Genomic DNA, 15,195 nt, shown 5'->3' with positions numbered 1-15,195 from the left:
CCTGAGCTCTAACTCCCAACAGCCACAGTTGTCTTAGTTCATTTTTCTACCAAGTCAAGTCACCCTTGTGATTGCTTAGGAAAGGCTGGAGGTGCACAGAATTCACCTTGACAGTTTCCTACCAAAGGAAACCTCTAAGCTGACTACATGTTTGAAAAACCCATCTATGAGCTAACTAAATGGGAAATGTTGAACAAAGGCTGGTAAACATAAGACAAAACAATTGCACTTAAATGGGAATTTTATTGCTATTTTGCTATAAATTAATCATGAGAATGAGGACATACAGCAAAAGCAGCAGTTAAGATTGTGCACAAGAACGTGAAGGGTTTAGGGGGAGAAGTATTTGCTCCATGCTGGCCTCCATGACTTTTCTGTCTTAGTCAAGTCATATGAGGAGGAAAAGCCACAAACACATCTGAGGAACACAAGTGAGACTTTTCTTTAGGTTCTGTCACCTACTGAATCTCCACTGAAGAGCAAACAAAATGAAGCCAGTGCTCTGTGATATTTAGGATTATCTCTCTCTAGATGCAGGTCAGAATGCTCCTGAGACTAGAAAAGATGTGTCTTTGTCAGAACTCAGTGCTCTGTATGTAAACCCTCCCCACCCCCCTTCCCTCTAGTTCACAAACCGTACCCACTGGAAGAGGCTGGACCCTAGCCCCCTATATTCAAGCAAAAGGAGACAATAGTTATGTTTTCATATGGAACTAAGAATTTGGGAGGGGACCCAATCCCCTCCAAGAGGTTTCATCTCTAATGTGGTCAGACTTAGCAGAAGGCTGAGCATTTCCACTCCACTCTCTGGAAGCCTGGCTGTGCAAATCCAAAACTAACTAGTCACAGGTGAACACGGAGACTTGTGATCTCTGTGAGCACTGACATTTCATTCTGAATGGACTGTAACTGCTGTACAACAGATTCAGTCATCCTTAACTGATAGTGTATGCTGCAAAAAATCAGGTTGTAGCCCTGCTGTAGTTTTAAAGAGGTCAAGTACTGGGCCCCAGGCAGGAAAGCATGTGCTTGGGTGCTATGCCAGTGTAACTGGAATCACAGCATCGTGACTAGCACCACTCAGAAACAAACACCTGGTTAGGACTCATGTCAGACTATTTGGAAACTATCATACCCCACTCATAGCCTCTTCCCATCACTGGCATCCCCTATCTACAGAAGCTGCCATGGCAGTCCCTCCAAGCCCCCAAATCCACCCTGGCCCGGCTCCTGCAGCTCACACCAGCAGCTACACAAACAGCAGATCTATGTAGTACTGGACTGGGCAGGGAAAGGCCATTGAGTCATGACCATGCACCCAGCCAGACATTGTTCCAGATGTGACCAAGCCTCCACTCTGCTCCTGAGCAACTGGAGGTTCAGCCAAGTCTTTAGGCAGCAAGCCTCTGAGCTTTAACAGCCAGTCAATTCAGGTGGTTGTCCCCATGCTGCTGCTTTGTACACCAAGACATTGCCAGTTCTGTTTCTGCAGTGAGATCAGAAAGGCTACAAGCACCTGCAATAAGATAACTGCTCTCTTGATTTTATGCTCCAGCACATTTGCTTTCATGCTACCAGGACAGAGAAGTAGCTCCTGATTTTTGTATAAAAGCAGCCTATTGTTACTAAGACAGAACTAGAATCTTCAGCTTCAACTGGTGATTTTTCTTTCCCCCTTAAGAAGAGGTGAGACTATTCTTTTAATGGAGACTTACTTCAATTTGAACTTGCAAAAATATCATTTCTTGCTTGAATTCAACCTGGGAATGTTTTGTAACCAACACAGTCTTTATCTTACATACTTCACTTGAAGAAACTGGGGACCTAGATACAGTTATCTCCTGAAAGCACCAGAGACATGTTCCACTGCTGTGCTCAACAGCTCTTGCAAAAAAATAAAACAACCCAACCAAACCAAAACAACCTACATGATAAAATTCTGAACTTAACATAAATTACTGGCTGGTTCACTTGGTGCTATTCTTACACAATTATCATGAAATTCAAAAGAAATCACAATGCTGTTCAGTTGTTTTACACCCCCACCCCTTACAGGCTCATTATCCTACAGGGACAGGAGGACATGGAGGCATTCTGCAGAACTAGTTATACAGCAAAGTACAAATTAAACAGCAGCATAGACCTGTAATCAGCTTCAAGGTTACCTCAAGGGTAGAAATGTTTGTTCACTGGAGTTCCAGACAGTCACCATCCCTTAGAGGGCTGGCACCCTTGAGGTCAGAAACAGAACTTCAGTAGTTGTAGTGCAGTTTCTTTTGTTTTGGACTAGCAATAGGAAACTTCCACTTTAGTCCTCTTTTGAACCTCCAACAAGCCCTTTTAGTACATACCACTGGCAGAACATCTGCAGCGTGTATTAATCTGTGAAAGGACATGCATGCACATTGGTGTATGACTCTGAGCCCAAGCTTCTTGAAAGAGGTTTCCATTCCCTGGACTAGGCTCATTCTCAGTAATGCTGCCAAGAAAACATCTGTCTGTTTACTTCTGATGATTTCTGTTTGAGTTGGTCCTTAAGAGACATGAAAGCTTAGTGCTTCCCCTTCCTGTTACACAAGCTCTTGTCCAAGACCTCTATTGCTTAGATCTGTAGGATAGAGCCCAGATAGATGAAATGAAAAAGACTGAGGCTTGATATAAATGCATAAGGGTGCAAGTTCTCATCTATTTTCAGCTTTTCTGACATACCTGAAACCCCAGGAGCCTTAAAGAAATTAAACCAACTCTGAATGAAAGCATAAGGAAGACTTAACATATTAAACCAGTATGAGTGCAGGAAGCTGAAAGTGGAAGTATAAAAATAAGCCCTCTTACTATAAAGAAACCTGTCTCTTTTACCTCAGTAAGAAAGCATCTGCATTTCTTCAGAGCTTTCTTTGCCCTGCCAAGCACAGCTCAGCATGGATTGTAACTGGATAAGGTAATACACCATCTAACACACCTAACAGTTGTCCTCTGCGTCCATAACACAGCAGCCTGTAGGAGCACACTGTGAAAGGACCCAGACATACAAGCAAAGCTAGCCAGGTTCCTTGGAGTGTTTTTCTGAAGTCATGAAGGGAAGCTGCTGAATGTGAAAGGGAAGTGTGCATAAAAGTAACCCAGGCTTAGCTGTGTGCAAAAACTAGCTGCAAATGATGAACCTGGTTCAGGAAACCTTGGAGGCTGAGGCATAACGTTCTATCCTAGCCATGGCAAGGCAGCTGGTATCAAAGTGCCTGTGTGCAGGGTCTACTTGTGCTGTTTGTCTCTCCCCTCTTGACTATTCACTGGCTGCAGAGGGGTTCTGGTGGGCCCACCAGGGCAAGGGATGTTCAAGTTGGTTCTGCAGAGCGATAGCAGTAACGAGCAGCCACTAGACAATGACCTCTTCCTCAGCAGTGCCCTTGGTGCAGTGTTTGAGGCGACTGCTCTACAGGCAAGGAAGACCACTTGCAAAGCTAAAGATCTGTTACTTCCATCTGCTCAGAGAATGGTCATTCACATTTCTGAGAGAATAAAAGAGCTGAGGAGTGCTGCTGCTACTTCTTAGTGGTTTGCTTATATGTTCTCAAAGACAACTTCACCTGGATGGTGCGAGAGACAGGTACAGAACTCCATCTAAGAAAATACACTACCATCTGCAGGCAAGTTAGGGGGAAAAAAGGAGAAAACTCTCAAGCGTGGCTCACTACCTCATGCCAAGGAGTTTCTGCTGAGCTGGATGTTTGTCCAGGGAATGTTTAGAAGCCAGAAGTACATATATCCTAAAGCAGCACTTCTGTAAACCTCCTATTTGGACCGGTTTTTAGACCCTCCCAAACCTCTTTCTTTTTTCCTATGGTGATTAACAATCTGTTCATAAAGCTTGTCACTGCTACCGCATTACATTGGTGCTCATATTGATCCTTTTCAGTACAAATCCTTCTAACTCCAAACATCAGAACAGAATTCAAGAGTAGCACATGCCCTCCCACTCAACGGTGCCTTTGAACTCTCCTGAAGACAGTTAAGAATCAATTATTAAGATGTCACTACCCAAAGATAACTATTGCATTTCTTAAAGATTAACAGTAAACAACATTGCCAATATATTATTGCACACAATAAAGGTTTTTTGGGAACTACAAAGATAAGGAGTAATCTAGAAGACCCAGAATAATGATCCCAGAGCCATTCCAGTGGCTGCTCCTGCAAGCATGCCCAGGGCAAGGTCTCCATCGCTGTCACGGTAACGCTCTCGAATGATGACATGGTTTGCAGGGGGCTGCCCATAGGGACCTAAGTAATAACAGATGGTTAGGAGGGCAAAAGGGATGTGTTTCTTAATGCCATGCATGGACATTTCAAAATATACTGATTCTTTCACCCTCTTCCTTCCGTTGAAGGCTCAGATGATGTCAGCCACGAAGGCAGAATACATCTCTGCTTTGGATTCAGCCTTCTATCAAACGCTTAGTGGATTTAATGCAAGAAACGGGTCTAAGAGTTGATTCAACCTTGATGTTAAGGCAAATAGTGTAGTTCCATGCCCCCTCCTCCCCCCGAGGAAAAAGTCTTTGTCAGCTCTTGAGCCAGGGAAATCAAGTTATCAATTATTTTCTGCCTACTTCTTCAATTGAGCCTTCACACCCTGGACTGATCTGTTGTGTGGTAACCGCAGCTTCGTTTCATTTTAGATGACGATTGGCCTAGTAGTTAGGAATTAACTTAGAAAACCACCAACTGACCCTGGCTCTGCAACAGACTTGTACAAGCTCTGTCATGTTTTGTGACTTAGCATCTACCTGCAAAGCAAACACAATAGTACTGCTTTCCCTTCCAGACAGTTCTGGAAGATTAAATACTCTTGAATGTTTTTGGTAACAGATACTAACATAATCCAACTAATACAACTGGAAAAGGCTCTCACTGACTCTCAATGATGTAAGACTGGGAATCTCATGAGAAGGATGATGTCAATTGAGAGAATGAGCAATGAAGCTGAGAGTACAGGGGTTAAGTTGGTTGCTAGAGGTGAACTTGACCCCTAAGATTCGGTTGCAGTAACCCTGTTGAATGAAAATATCGAGGCTTGGTTACTGTGCCCAACCTGTAACTAGTATCTTAACATACTGGGCCTGCAAACTCTTTAGGAGAGTTACAGTTTAATGCTGCATTTCTATCATACTTCGTGCTTTTATCACATTTCCAAGGCCTGCTGCTAGTTTAAAAAACAGTTTTTGTGACTTTCTCAGGTGTTGAGAAGCAACAGAACCCACCTTCCTCTGTTGTGTGCATATATGTGATCAGTATCTTAGGACTTCACTAACTGAGAGGAGGAAGGCTTTAAAAGCTTTAGGCCAGTGCACCTCCCCTGTTAACAGAGAATGGCAAAGGCAAGTGAAACAACCTGATAAATGTCAAATGGGGGAAAAAATCTCTCTCAAAGCTAATCCTAAATTCAAGTGACTAAGCTCAAAAGCACACTAAACTTTTACTCTCTTTCCTCTTTCATTGGGATCAAAAGCTATACAAATCTGAAGAGAGGACTTTACAAGGCTGAATGTAGTGCCTTACATTCCAGCATGCAGGGAAGGAACCAGTTAAAACTATGCTTTGGGAGTGCTTTACCTTTGAAAGTTGCATTTAAATCTGAGGTCACAGCTGAACATCAGTGTTGAAATAATTAAGCTAGCTATAAGAGCAATAGATCTTATGCAATGAGAGCAATGGAGTAGAATCAATCTTGTTTTGGCTTTTCTCTTTCCTTAGCTGCCTGCTGTAGTTAGTGAATTCTGTGGGCTGCAGAAAAAAGAGTTTATCGAGTAATTTAAGTAGGTTGGGATCCCATTGGGAAGGCTAAACCACTCCATCCAAATCTCACTGCACTCGCTTTGTTGTGAAAGGGTAAGGAAACGTGGTTCCAGTTCCTAGTCAGGCTTCTAGCACTCTGTTGTGCAGGAGTGGTGGGTGGTAATGGACAGTGACTAACAGAATTGAAGGCAGAAAGTCTGACTGGGAGGTGAAGGAACTGGGTGGTGGCAGTTACCTTGGTAGGGGTACTGACAGGGAGCAGCGTACGCCTGGCCGTTGGAGGCGTAGAAGACTTGGGGACCGGCGGGGGGATAGGGCCCATTGTACTGCTCGTAGCCATAGCCATAAACCTGGGGACATGAGAAATGGCCGTTACCACACCGTTCCTTGCTGCATATCCCATTGCCCTCTTTGCTCAATTCTCCCTTGTTTCTAATGCAAAGCTTCACTAAAATGTCTGGGCTATAGCTATGTGGACTCTCTACTCCACAAAAAGGATTCAGAACAACTGCTTGAAAAAAATCAGTGCTCCTAAGCCAGCATTTGCCCTCCCCCCTTCCTGGATAGTGAATGGCAGAGGCAAGGCCTAGATCAGGTAGAGCCACAGCAGCCTTACCAGCTTCTCCCCTCTGTCCTCATGCCAACAACAGCTCTCTGGAGAGCTCAGATGTGCCAGGAAGGCAGCAGCTGCTCCCAAGAAGCTCCAACCAACTTTCCTCTAGCATACTGCAAGTAAATGTCAGACTCAGGACAAATACACTGTAGTTGAATGTTTTGGAATCAGTTTTGTCCTCCAAAAGAGGAGGGCTGGTGCTAGCCCTGATGCAGTTCCCAGTACCACAACTAGTTCATAACAAAACAGCAATAGGCTGGAGCAGAGCACTTAGAGTGAATACTCCTCCAAACTATCTCTTTGTGTATCACTGCACATCAGTCAGGACATCCAGAAATCCTCAATATATACTGATTTGTCCCCACTGCTGTTCCTTCTCTCCTGCAAAAGAACTGTGCATCCAGGAGCTAGAGTTACTGTGTTGCTATGACATCTTGGATACAACAAAATCCTTATGTGTTAGAAGTGACAGCTCCACTCATTAAGTCCTATTTTTAAAACCTTTGATTTTATATCCCTCCAGTGCTTACACAATGTCCAAGTGTAGTCACACCTTGTTATGGTAAAAGCTGCTTGGCCAGTTTTCTCAAGATTAGCCAAGTAACTGCTGCCCTGTCTCTAAGAAGCTTTATTTTCCAACTTCACTAAGCAGCCATACTTTTCTGTATCTCCCATCCAAATCTGTTTCATCCCATTCAGAGGAAATCCATCTCAAATAAGAGTGACAATAGATTGTTAGTGCCTTGCTCTCACTCTCCTTTTGTACAAACCTTAAAGCTGGTTCTAACTGTGAAACACAGTACTTTGGGAGTACACTTTGAGTGCCTGAAGGACACGTGCTTCTGCTACCTCACTTATTGTAATGCTTCCCAACTGCAACTCTTACCTCAGGTGATGGTGTGGCATAAGCTGTGTAGGGAGGAGGGGCTGAGGAAATGGCTGTCTCATCATACATCACATCAGATCCCACGTAGCCCTGAACACCAGAGAAAGGTAGCAGTTACCACTTGCTCCTACAGACAGCCAGTTAGTGCAAGGACTAAAGTTTAATAACCCCAAAGAAAGAGTAACTGTAGATGTGCTGCATGTTAAGGAAGCAGTGAGTGCCTTGTAAAGCACTGCAGAAAGGAACTGCCTGGAGACTAGACTTGTTAGAGCATAAATACCTGATCAACCAGTTACCTGCTTGGTTCAAGTCCTTGTTGGAGACCCTCAGTAGCTTTGGAAAGTGCTAATTTATGATGCTACTTGTGCAGAAGCTACCTGCCCCACTTTCTGTAGCAGGGGTCTGCCTTGGATGACAAAGGTGATGCACTGGCAAGTTTTGCATGTCATCCAGCAGGGCTGGCAGCTGAGTGTCAGAGGCATGAAAAGCAGCAGCTCCAAACTCCTGAAACTCAGAGTCACCATCTCAAGCATAAGCAAGATAAAGCATCAAAAACTAGGGCAGACAGACGAGTGTTGTGTCCTCTGCTCCTTCACTTGTCATTTAACACGATGAAGCAGCATAGCATGGCTGCAGTCAGAGGCAATCATGGCCAGGGTAGTTTTGCTTTGACAAGTGTTTGCTTTGGGTATTTACAGATTGAAGTTATACGACAGATGCCTCAGAGGCAACATTAGTGTGACCCATCAAAAACTGAGATAAGCTTTTTACAAAATCCAGCATTTCTCTATGAAACAGAGACGCCTCAGGTCAGTTCAGTTCAGCCATCTAAGGAAAGCTAGTGCAGAAGTCTGGAAGGCAACCTGGAGGAAAACTGAATACCCACAAGTAGATGGAAGTGGCTCCCAAAAGACACAGCTCTGTAGAGAACTCCAAGCCTCATAGAGGTGCTTCTGGTTCCTGACTTCTTCCTTCTCCACCACCAGCATGCCAGTGTGGAGGGAATATGCTGCATTCCTCCCCAGGCACCTCTTGCTCCTTCCCTAGTCTCATCGAGAAGCATTCACAGTGTAATAGATCTACATTAACAGTTTCTTTGCACTAAGCTTCCTTTAGCATGGAACCTGTTTGGCAACAAACAGTAGGAGTGTGTCCTGGTTTCAGGATAAGAGTTAGTTTTCTTCCTAGCAGCTGGTACTGGGCTGGGTTTTGGATTTGTGCTGCAAACAGTGGTGATAACACAAGGATGTTTTCTTTACTGCTGAGCAGTGTTTACAAAGCATCGAGGCCTTTGCTGCTCCTCACCCTGCCCTGCAGCGAGGAGGCAGGGGGTGCATGAGAAGCTGGGAGGGAGCATGGTCAGAAGAGCTGATCTGAACTAGCCAAAGGACTATTCCATGCCACAGAATGTCATGCCCAGTACAGAAACTGGGGTGAACTGGCAGGGAGAGGAAGATTGCTGCTGGGGCATTGGGCAGCAGGTGGTGAGCTATTGCATCAATTGTTTCTTTTTCCTTTGGATTTTCATTCTCTCTTTTTTTTTAATGTCCCTTTCTGTTACAATTATTATACTTTTAATTATTATTGTTATTATCCTGTTGCATTTAATTGTAGTTAGTAAACTGATCTTATCTCAATTCACAAGTTCTACTTTTCCCAACCCTCCTCCCACCCCACTGGGAGGCAGGGGAGCAAGTGGCTGTGTGGTGCTTAGCTGCTGGCTGGGGTCAGACCATGGCAGAGTGGAAAGCACACTTTTACTGCTTGCAGAAGGTATAGTTTTTGCCCACAGCCTCAGTGCTAACTTCCCTTACACACCAGCTTCCCTAACATTCGTGTCCACCCAGAGAAATCATTCTTTCTAATCATTCACATCCACCCAGCACGTATTTGCCTGAACTTGGCTACAAGGACGATATGTGCTTATGATCCAGGATCATTTTTCTCCTCACCCACAAGCCTTACCATCATGCCCATGACTCTGTTTTTCTCTAGCAGAGTAGGGTGGAACATGAGTTCCAAAGTAAACTGCTGGAGCACACATAACACTGATATGCTGCTTCTTTCTCAGCATAAAGCCTAGGTAATACACTTACTGCATTTGTTCTGGCGTCTTGGAGAGCAATTTTCCATGCCCTGCAAAAAACAACCCCACTGTTTAGTGGAACAGTGATAAAAAATAACACCTGGTTTTAGAACTATGGAAAGAACAAGGTTAGCAAGTAGAGACACTGCAGGAGCTGAGCTGGGCATACTGCGTATGTCAAAGCCTAACGATACACTAAAATGAATGCACAAAGGGGTTACACCAAGACTGAGAAATAACACTTTGCAGAGCTGAGAAGGAATGAGGAGGGACACAAGAAGGAGCAGGTGTGGGTTTGAAGTTCCTCAATGCAAGCACAACAGCTAGGTCATGTGCAGCCACACTCAGGATAAGGCAGGTGGAAGAGATGCCCCTGGGAAGTTGTATCTCCTGTCTGAACAGTTGCATCTCGCTGACTAGAGAGTGTGGGTCTTGATGCTGTTGCAGTTGGAACAGAAGGTACATCCACTTCACACAGACACTCCCCTGCCATATGGCTGGGAGCATGCTTGATGCACCACACACACTTGGCAAACACCAGCGACAGAAGTTATCTAGCTGTACACAGCCAAGCTCAGCTGAGAGTTCACAATAATGGAGTGCTTTTCCACTCACTACTGATTGGGGTGTCCTTGGGCTATGCAGGGTCATGTACTACTTGAAGAATGAGAAAAGTGGAAATAAAAACCTGTTGTGGAAGTCTTACATCAACCATATTAATAAGACTCCTCCTAACCCTTCAATGTTTTCAGTGACTTAACTCGCAGTTAGTTTGCAGGAGCTAGACAACTCCTTATAGGAGAGCTGGGGTTTTTGTCACTGACAGCCTGCTTTTATTTGCTTGAAAACTTCCTTATAACCTGTCCCTGAAAGTCCAAATGAAAGAAGATACTTGGGGAGAGAGAGAAAAAGAAAGGTAAAAGAGGAACAGGCAGCAAAGCCAATATTGTATGGCAGACTTACAGGCAGTCATCTGCACTCTCTGCACAAAGGTTGACTGTCTTCCCATCCCGGCAAACAATCTGCAGTAAACAGTCTCTCTGCTTCCCCTCTGGAGCCTGGAAATCTGAGTCAGAAAGAATAGAGGTGAGTTAGGAAATACCTATAACTAGAATTTCATGACTGTGTTTAGAAGAAGGAAGACAGTTTATGTGAAAGTTTGGACAAAATAAACTAGGGTCAGTTGTAGCTGCTTTCCATGGTATCAGAACAAATCGCAGAAGGAAACAGCCTGTTTGGGAGGGTGTGGAGGCTCCTTCCTTGGAGCTCTTCAGGACCCGCCTGGATGTGTTCCTGTGTGACCTGATCTAGGTGGGACCTGCTTTGGCAGGGGGGTTGGACTGGATGATCTCTGTAAGTCCCTTCCAGCCCCTACCATTCTGTGATTCTTTAGAGTGTCCTGAAAAAAAGCAGCTCTGAGCATCATTCCTAAGAAATGCAGTGAAGCTGCACACTTCTTGGCCATGTTTGCTTCTGCAGTAGTGCTGTAAATTGTATGCTGTGCAGCCACTGAGGTTACAAAGCATCCCTGAACACACAAACCCTGAAGGTCTCCTTATCACCTCGACATTCATTCCCCACTCGGAGGTTGATGCAGTGAATTCGCATGTGGATTTTATCTTCGAGGTCACGGCGATTTTGATCATCGTAGAATATTAAACGGCCGTCAGACCACAGGTCAAACCAGTTCTTCTTCCAGCGCCGCAGAATAGTACCTTTCATAAAAACCAGACAGGCATTTTGGGGCACATATGCAGCAGTATTTGTTTGCTAGAGTTAATACAACATAAACCAAGAAATCCTTCTCAGTTGCTGTAGACATTCGGAGGTGCCAAGCAGAATCCTGGAGTACAACATCCCCATTGCACAACATTTCAGAACGGGGTTCCATGTTTTATTCAGCATGCAAAGTCACAATGGAGTTTAAGTGCATAACCTGGAGCTTTAGGTCTAACTAAAGCAGAGGGCATGACTAATTGAATACATTAAGGTGTTTCCACTTATACTGCACTAATTACAGAGCAGCACCTCAAGCTGAATGCCCATCAGACACCTGAGACATGATATATCCTGTTTCCCACTGGCATACCCTAAAGGTCACATGGAAACACTGCCATGACAGGTCATTTTGGGAACTGTCCTAAAGGTACAAAAAACCAAACCAACACAGGGAGTTAGACTTAAGAAAGACCTGGAAACTACTAAGTTGCCCTGAAGTTTTTCAGACACGGGGAGCAGCAAAGGAGGTAAAGGGCCCGTGACTTACTTTGACGGAGCAGCCATCCACTCTTCACAAATGCCATTGTTGCTTAATCTAGTGGACAGAAGAGGAAGGTGAGGGGGAGATAAGCAATGTTCAGTATTTCACAATAAGACATTAGAAAGAGGCATCTCAAGGTACGTGTAATATGTTATAGCTGCATGTACTCGGCTGGTATTGCAAAGAGACAGTAGATCTCAGCTGAAGATATCGAGGAAGGCACAACTAGTATTCTAGGACCTAACAAACAGAATAAATGGGCAGTTGTAACAATCCAGCGTGACTCTCAGAGATGACTTCTAAGTTTAACTGGAAATTGAACAAGCTTAGAGCTACTACCCTTGAAACATGGGGAAGAGACAGTGTGGAGTGACCTCTTCCTTACTCACCACCAGCTCCTTTCAAAGTTTTTCTCTTGACATTCATGTGCTTCCTGTACTCTGCAGTCTCAAGTTACTAAGCGCCCTCACTTCTTCCCTACCTCCCTTTCTCTGTACTTACTCCTGGTTTTTTTCATTCACTGGCTCAAAGTCCAGATGAAACAGTTTAATCTTAAACAGGAAGGAGAAAGCTGTTTTTATGACTTGTATGTCTTCCAAATCATCACTAGCTCCCTCCAAGATGAAACAAAACACCTAAAAGTTAAGCCCATAAAGTGAGATTCTCATTTCCTCTCAACTTTTAAATGAAGCTGGAAATGACATGGGAAGGACCCTGCATTAAATTCGAGTCATCACACGTGACATTAAGCACTTGGCCGCTGCACTGCGGTTTAAGAGCATGCTAAAGAAAAGAGACCAAGCACAGGATATATTGAGTTTTTATTTTATAGCATAATGGTGTTCTGACCGTTGTTCTAAAATGGATTAATAAAACCACAACTATCCAGATGCAGCTGAACTAGAAAAGCAAGAACAGAAGCATTGTAAGCAGCCCTTGAGAGGATGAGTTGTGGGGCTTGTAAGCCATTATGAGAGATACTTAAACCTACCAGACAGCATAAGAAGAGGGGAGGGAAAGGTGTCACAGTAGATTTGATATGGCAGAGGAACTCCTCCCAGACAAAGAATATATTTAAAGCTGGGAGGGGAGGGAGGAAGCGAAGGGAGTTTTGTTGTCTTCTAGTAAAATATAAAGTTAGTAAGCATGCACTTGTTTTCTGACAGATGTATATGTGCCATCTGTTGGGTATTACTTGTACCGCTGTGTCCTCTTCACAGTATGGGGCAAATACTGCAACAGGCAAGTAAGGACTACAGCCAGCAGGATTTCACATTGAAGGAATGCCACATCTAGCACAGGCTTGGGTGTGACGGGGAGAACCACCCGGAGGTAAAGTTTAAACTCCAAGATAAACCTTTTACTCTTGGCTTTTGTACCAATCAAACACTTAGCTGACAGCCCACAGAAAGGGAATGTCAAACTGCTCTGCTGTTTTAATCTGGCCACCCTGCTCTGAGCTCTAAGCATGCTGTTGCCACCTATCTACAGAGAGCAAGCTTCAGAGAGGCCACTTCATTCTTCCAAAACTAAAAAGCAGTACAAACCTCAGCCTCATTCTCCCACCACCCCAGAATATGCTCTTCTCCCCCTAGAGTCTCCTTTACAAGGAAATAGTCATCTTGCTCTTCGTTTTCACAGGAGTAGGTCTCTGCAGTGCTGCTTCCAGGTTGCCCACTAAGGTGAAATCAGTGTATGTTTCCAAAGGCCTTTTAATAGTCTAAGAACCAATAAAGAACTTGCATGAACTGCAGTTCTCTTGGAGGTGCTAAATTAGGCCATTCAATGTTTGTTGTTGCCTTTAAACCTACTCTGTTACACAACAACACACAAAGGGGAAGAAATGAAGAAAAGAACTTTTCTCTTGCCAGATGAAGTTTTCCCTGTGATTACTGAATGGCTCACAGCCAAAGTCCCACATGACAGGACATCTCAAGGCTACCTAGGGCTAGGTACAGTACCTTGCCTGTAACCTCAGATAAAACAACTACGTTTTCCCAATACAGAATTTACGTGCCCAAAACTTCAGCTCTGGATAGAGAGCAAGGAATTACACAGAACAATCTGTCAGCACTGAAGTAGGAGGTGCAAAAACAACAAGACCTTCTTCTCTCTGGTCCTTTTTAAGCATAAACACTTGAAGTCCTATCCAGTATTCACAGTCAACCCACATGATTTAAAAGAGTATTTGCAGAGCTAGAAGATAGCCTGGCAAGATCGGTTGCAGCAGAGTATTATTTGCTTGTTGAACCAGCTCAGTGCAGCCATCATGGAAAATGGCATTTAAACAAAAATCAATTTATCATCAGCCTCAACAGAGGTTCCTTGGTGACTGAAATCTAAAAGTATTAGCACCCTAAACTGAAGACAAGTTCAGGTCAGAAGCAAATACAGTATAAGGCTGAGGCTATTCTTCCCAGTTTTCCTTTTTTGCACAGAATATGACGAGGAATATCCAACAGTCTATTCAAGCTCACTTGTTCTCAAACCCAGTTATCTGGTAGGAAAACCAAGTGTTTCTACCTTCTGCTTGTGATTACTAGAGCAATTTTGATTAATACAGTCAAACTAGCCATAGACCCGATTCTGCAACTGATACAAGGGGCTGAGCCACACAGACCTGCCAACAGAGCTGAGTCCCTGCTGACCACCTTTGCACATTGGCCTGTTACTTTACTCCCAAGACTTCAGGTAGAGAACTATACATAGCTCAAATCAAACGTCTATGTTTGGAACTGTCTGGCTCTACAACTAGCTACACGCAGGTCTTTTTTTGTTTTCACGAAGGTGTGCTTGTTTTTCACTAGCCAACGCCTAGTTCTACCGAGAGACGTGGCTCCCGGGCCGGAAAGCGAGCCCGTGGCCGGGGACAGGCGGCTTGGAGCAGCACAACCCCGTCACTTCCCTCTCCCAGCCGAGACAGCCGCAGCCGCCAGGCCTGTGGGGCCGGCGGGCCCGGGCCCGGGCTCGCCCCGCGGCAGCCGCCCGCCCGCAGCGCTGTCCAGCCGCGGCCGAGCGCTGGCTCCGCAACCCTCACCCGCGGGCGGGCAGCTGCCCCCGCGGCGGCCGCCCAGCCCCGGCTCGGAGCCTCCGTTTCGCCCGCGGCGGAGCGGGCAGCTCCCCCCCGCCGCGGAGCCCCTTCCGCCCCGGCAGCTGCCACCGCGCCGGCCCCGCTGTGCTCGGTGGCCCCGGCTGCCGATGGCCGGGCCGGGCCGGGCGGGCGCACGGAGCCGCTCCCCCCCGCCGCCGCTCCTACCTGCCGCCGCCGGCCCCGCTCCCGCCGCCGGCCGCGCTCCGCCGGCGGGCAGCTGCAGCCCCGCCTGACGTCAGCCCGCCGCGCCGCGCCGCACGGCCGCTGCCCCGCGGAGCGCGGCCTGGCCCGGCCCCCGCCGCCGCTGCCGAGCCGGCGGCCTGGGCGAGTGGCCGCGCGTCCCGTGGGGGAACGTGCCAGCGCCCGTTGCCATCCCTCCGTGAGGGGAGGCGCGGTGCGGGACGCTGACCCAGCTGCGGTTAATGCTCCCCCCCGGCAGCCAGGCGGACGCTCCATGTTTTCA

General features: G+C 45.9%; 1 protein-coding gene across 1 annotated transcript; it reads right to left on the bottom strand.

The window, feature by feature from the left end:
* Nucleotides 1–223: 223 nt before the first annotated feature.
* On the bottom strand, nucleotides 224–14,978 carry PLEKHB2 (pleckstrin homology domain containing B2). Its single transcript, XM_062005489.1, has 8 exons — nucleotides 14,898–14,978; nucleotides 11,648–11,695; nucleotides 10,944–11,096; nucleotides 10,345–10,447; nucleotides 9,392–9,431; nucleotides 7,296–7,385; nucleotides 6,032–6,146; nucleotides 224–4,281 (listed from the first exon to the last, which is right to left on the bottom strand). Exons 2-8 carry the CDS (start codon nucleotides 11,682–11,684, stop codon nucleotides 4,145–4,147), a joined length of 675 nt encoding a protein of 224 aa, XP_061861473.1. The 5' UTR covers nucleotides 11,685–11,695; nucleotides 14,898–14,978; the 3' UTR covers nucleotides 224–4,144.
* Nucleotides 14,979–15,195: the final 217 nt, after the last annotated feature.

The sequence above is a fragment of the Colius striatus genome, chromosome 12 (genome assembly GCF_028858725.1).
Source record: "Colius striatus isolate bColStr4 chromosome 12, bColStr4.1.hap1, whole genome shotgun sequence".
NCBI classification, from domain to species: domain Eukaryota; kingdom Metazoa; phylum Chordata; class Aves; order Coliiformes; family Coliidae; genus Colius; species Colius striatus.
The sequence above is the reverse complement of the archived record's forward strand: the minus strand, read 5'-3'. Positions and strand labels throughout refer to the sequence as shown.